At 37.2% G+C, this 4219-nt stretch overlaps 1 protein-coding gene across 1 annotated transcript; it reads left to right on the plus strand.

Moving 5' to 3' along the window:
* The first annotated feature begins 316 nt into the window (after positions 1-316).
* LOC137624452 (hemocyanin B chain-like) lies at positions 317-3965 on the plus strand. Its single transcript, XM_068355218.1, has 3 exons — positions 317-415; positions 1666-3189; positions 3439-3965. Exons 1-3 carry the CDS (start codon positions 370-372, stop codon positions 3858-3860), a joined length of 1992 nt encoding a protein of 663 aa, XP_068211319.1. The 5' UTR covers positions 317-369; the 3' UTR covers positions 3861-3965.
* Positions 3966-4219: the final 254 nt, after the last annotated feature.

The raw sequence follows: 4219 nt of genomic DNA on the forward strand, positions 1-4219 counted from the left end.
AAAAATAACAATAGTAAATACAGGAGAGTTTATGAATAATGTTTCTAAGTGATATTATTACAACCGCACTTATCTACAGTTCAATTACACGAAATGCGTAATTAAGACAATGTTTTATTCAAATGCCCCATCAAGTAAATAAATTCTGTATATTAATCTATACCCATATTCTCCTAAGTGGCAAATGCCTAATCAATACGAGACGTCCCATACAAAACTCACTCCAACCAGATAATATTATCATTTTTTACTATCAGATCTAAGACGTAATACCAGCCATTGTTATTTTAACCGGACTTTATCTCTCACTGGTGTCACAGTCAGGTTTACTATATAAGGGACCGAGAAGACCACTTCTGGCACATCACGATGAAGGTGATCGTCCTTTTCGCATTGGTGGCACTTGCTGCCGCAGGTAAGTGTGAAGTACACACCTTTCGTCCTCACTTCCTTTGGTTTGTACTTATCATTACAGAAATGGTTCTCTGACTTCAAAGCTATGCTATGGCGAAAGCCCTTCATTATAAGTGTTCAAGTCTTCTGAAGGATTTCCTGCACCCAAATGTATTTTCTGAAACTTGCCAAAGACAGTCGTGAAGACAGAGATCGCAGTTATGAGATATTCATAACTACCAGGAAGAACTCACTCCCAACTTCGAGAGTAATTCATGATTATTCTTCACTGGACTTTAACTGCTAATACACTTGGATCCTCATACAGTAAGATATCACTAACGAAAGCTCTTATCCATTACACATCTTTCGCGAGATATCTTTAGACAATCGGTAGACAGTGCCCTTAGATTTATTATTTTAAGTTCGACTAAATTTTCTTCATTTGCCAAAAAACTCTTTGGTTCCAAAACAACTTATGAGTAATTTCATCCAACTTTCATCCAGGTCATTAGATGTTGAAGACTGATTACTATCTTAACTCATTGATCTAATCATTCTCGGAGCGTGATGTTCTCAAAATTATAACACTTGTGGTCTATTATGCATCCTAAATATCTTCCTCTTAAATGGCAGGTACCATAAATTAATTTTCAGCGAAAACAAAGTTACGATTCAGTGCAACAAATTTTAGGTTCGTTCCTTAATGTTGTTGTTGTTGTTGGTTTTTTTTTTCTTTTTCTTTTTTTTTGCATTTAGGACTTGGAAATACCGTTTTTTTTTTTTTTTAATCATACACCATAACTAAATGTCTTTTAGTAGAAAGTCTGATCTTTATCAAAGGTTCTATACGTCATATACAAGTTTTGTTCTTTTCTTTTAATCCTATTAATGTACTTTGATCAAAACAGGAGAAATTATAATAATCGACAAATGCAGGGCTAAAGATTGTGTAATGCGATTTGTCACAAAAGAGAGCCAATGTCTCCATTGAACGTTTCATACAAAAACTGAAGAAACACTCAAAAATACACCAGAATTGCAATCAAAATATAATTAAAATACTTATACCAGCCGTAATTAAACTTGCATACATTTCTCCATACGTGATAATCGATTTACATAATAATTACTCACATTGTGAATTCAACCTGATTTACCCCCCTAGGGTTGCTGTAAGATACCAATGTAGTAATTCGATTAACTCGATAACAGGAATCACCATATGATATATGAGATAAATTATGAACATAATTACTTTTTCTTTGACAGATGTACCCTTGGCCAAGAGACAACAAGATGTTACCCATCTGTTGTGGAAAGTGTATGACCATTTGGAATTCGACGAACTGAAAGGATATGCCGAAGCCTTTGACCCTGAAGCTGACAAGTCTCAATATAAAGACGACGGTGAGGCTGTACACCGCTTAGTCCAAGAACAGAAGGACCACAGACTCCTTGAACAACATCACTGGTTCTCCCTCTTCAATGAACGCCAAAGGGAAGAGGCCCTCATGCTCTTTGACGTCTTCATGCAGTGCAAGACATGGGAATGTGCTGTTCACAATGCTGCATATTGGCGTGAGAAAATGAATGAAGGAGAGTTTGTTTATGCTTTGTACACAGCTGTTATTCATTCTGATCTTGGACATGGCATTGTTCTCCCTCCACTCTATGAAGTTACTCCTCACATGTTCACAAACAGTGAAGTTATCCAGAAGGCTTACACAGCAAAGATGACAAATAAACCAGGTAAATTTGAGATGGAGTTCACTGGTACAAAGAAAAATAAGGAACAACGTGTTGCTTACTTTGGAGAAGATATTGGAATGAATCTCCATCACGTCACATGGCATATGGATTTCCCCTTCTGGTGGGAAGACAAATATGGTGGACACTTGGATCGCAAGGGAGAACTTTTCTTCTGGGTTCATCATCAGCTGACTGTCCGCTTTGATTCTGAACGTCTATCCAACTATTTGGATATGGTGGATGAACTCCAGTGGGAGAAACCAGTCGAAGAAGGCTTTGCCCCACACACTATCTACAAGTATGGTGGCGAATTCCCTGCCCGTCCTGACCATATTCACTTTGAAGATGTTGATGGAGTAGCAAGAGTTCGTGACATGGTAATCATGGAAAGCCGTATCCGCGACGCCATAGCTCACGGATACATTACTGATAAGGAAGGTCAAGTTATTGATATTATGAATGACCAAGGCATTGACAAACTTGGTGACATCATTGAATCTTCTATGTACAGTCCAAATGTCCAGTATTATGGAGCCCTCCACAACTTGGCTCACATTATGCTTGGCCGTCAAGGAGATCCTCATGGAAAATACAACATGCCTCCAGGTGTTATGGAACACTTTGAAACTGCTACTCGTGATCCTACTTTCTTCAGACTTCACAAATATATGGATAATATTTTCAAGGAACACAAGTACAGCCTTCCTCCATACAAGCATGAAGATCTGGACTTCCCCGGTGTAGCTATTGATAGCATTAGCGTTGAAGGAGAACTTAAAACATATTTTGAAGACTATGAATTTGATATTCGCAATGCTGTCGACTCCGCTGAAGGTATTACTCCCGTTGACTTAAAAGCCAACGTTCATCGTCTGAACCATCATGACTTCTCTTTTGTCGCTGATGTCAACAACAATAATGGAAACGAAGTTGTCGGTACATTCCGCCTTTATCTTTGCCCCGAATATGACAACAATAAGGAACATTTTGATTTCAACAATGGTTCCTGGCACTGCATTGAAATGGACAAATTCTGGAAGAAATGTAAGTTTACCACTTATTCGTAATTCATTGCATTATATATACATTCAAATATATATACATATATATATATATATATATATATATATATATATATATATATATATATATATAAAGATAAATTGAAAGATGTAACAACATATTTCATCTATCTTTATCATTGCAATTTCGAGTATATGTTTGAAGTACTATTTCCAATCTAACTTTAGAAATATTTCCTTTGAATAACGTTTCGAATTTCTTTATTTACAGTAACTCCAGGAAGCAATCACGTCGTAAGGAAATCTGTTGACTCTTCTGTCACTGTTCCTGATGTACCCAGCCTGCAGTCTCTCATGGATGCAGCTGACAGTGGTAGCTTCTCCATGCCTGAATACGAAAGGGCTTGCGGCATTCCCAACAGAATGCTTTTGCCCAAGGGTAAGAGGGACGGTATGGAATTTGCTCTGATTTTGGCAGTTACTGATGGCAGCTACGACCTGACACACCCTGAAGTTGAATCTGAGCACGGAGGCACTCACGCTCACTGTGGAGCCCATGGAGAGATCTACCCAGACAAGCGTCCCATGGGATTCCCTCTGGACAGACGTATCCCAGACAGACGAGTCTTTGATGAAACTACAAACTTCAAGTACACTCATGTGAAGGTGTTCCATGATGAACACCATCATTAATGATTTTGAATCCTCGATGACAATGATTTCTCACTTATCTACTCCTAAGAAACTATCTTAATCATTTAAGTAAAGGCGAGTTAATAATGTGAAATAAAATAATGCTCAGAGGCTATGTTTTCTATATCCTTTAAACTTCTCGAAAGCTTAACATTACCTAACAACTCTCTTATTACGAAAATATGTTAGGTAGGATGAAAGAACTTTATAATTTGGTTATGCCATATAGAAAAACACAACATATTCTCTACCATTCATTACAAAAAAATCACTTACAATATTGTAAACTAAACATTATATCCAATTCCAGATAACTTACAATAACTTGATTATATACACCAAGGTTTCTAACCAAACCA

The sequence above is a fragment of the Palaemon carinicauda genome, chromosome 31 (genome assembly GCF_036898095.1).
Source record: "Palaemon carinicauda isolate YSFRI2023 chromosome 31, ASM3689809v2, whole genome shotgun sequence".
Lineage (NCBI taxonomy): Eukaryota > Metazoa > Arthropoda > Malacostraca > Decapoda > Palaemonidae > Palaemon > Palaemon carinicauda.

Excerpts from the sequence above, each read along its gene's own strand:
- LOC137624452 (XM_068355218.1), top strand. The coding sequence starts at position 370 with ATGAAGGTGATCGTCCTTTTCGCATTGGTGGCACTTGCTGCCGCAG. Across the intron at positions 416-1,665 it reads GGTGGCACTTGCTGCCGCAG|ATGTACCCTTGGCCAAGAGA; the intron begins GTAAGTGTGAAG and ends TTTCTTTGACAG. Across the intron at positions 3,190-3,438 it reads GGACAAATTCTGGAAGAAAT|TAACTCCAGGAAGCAATCAC; the intron begins GTAAGTTTACCA and ends CTTTATTTACAG.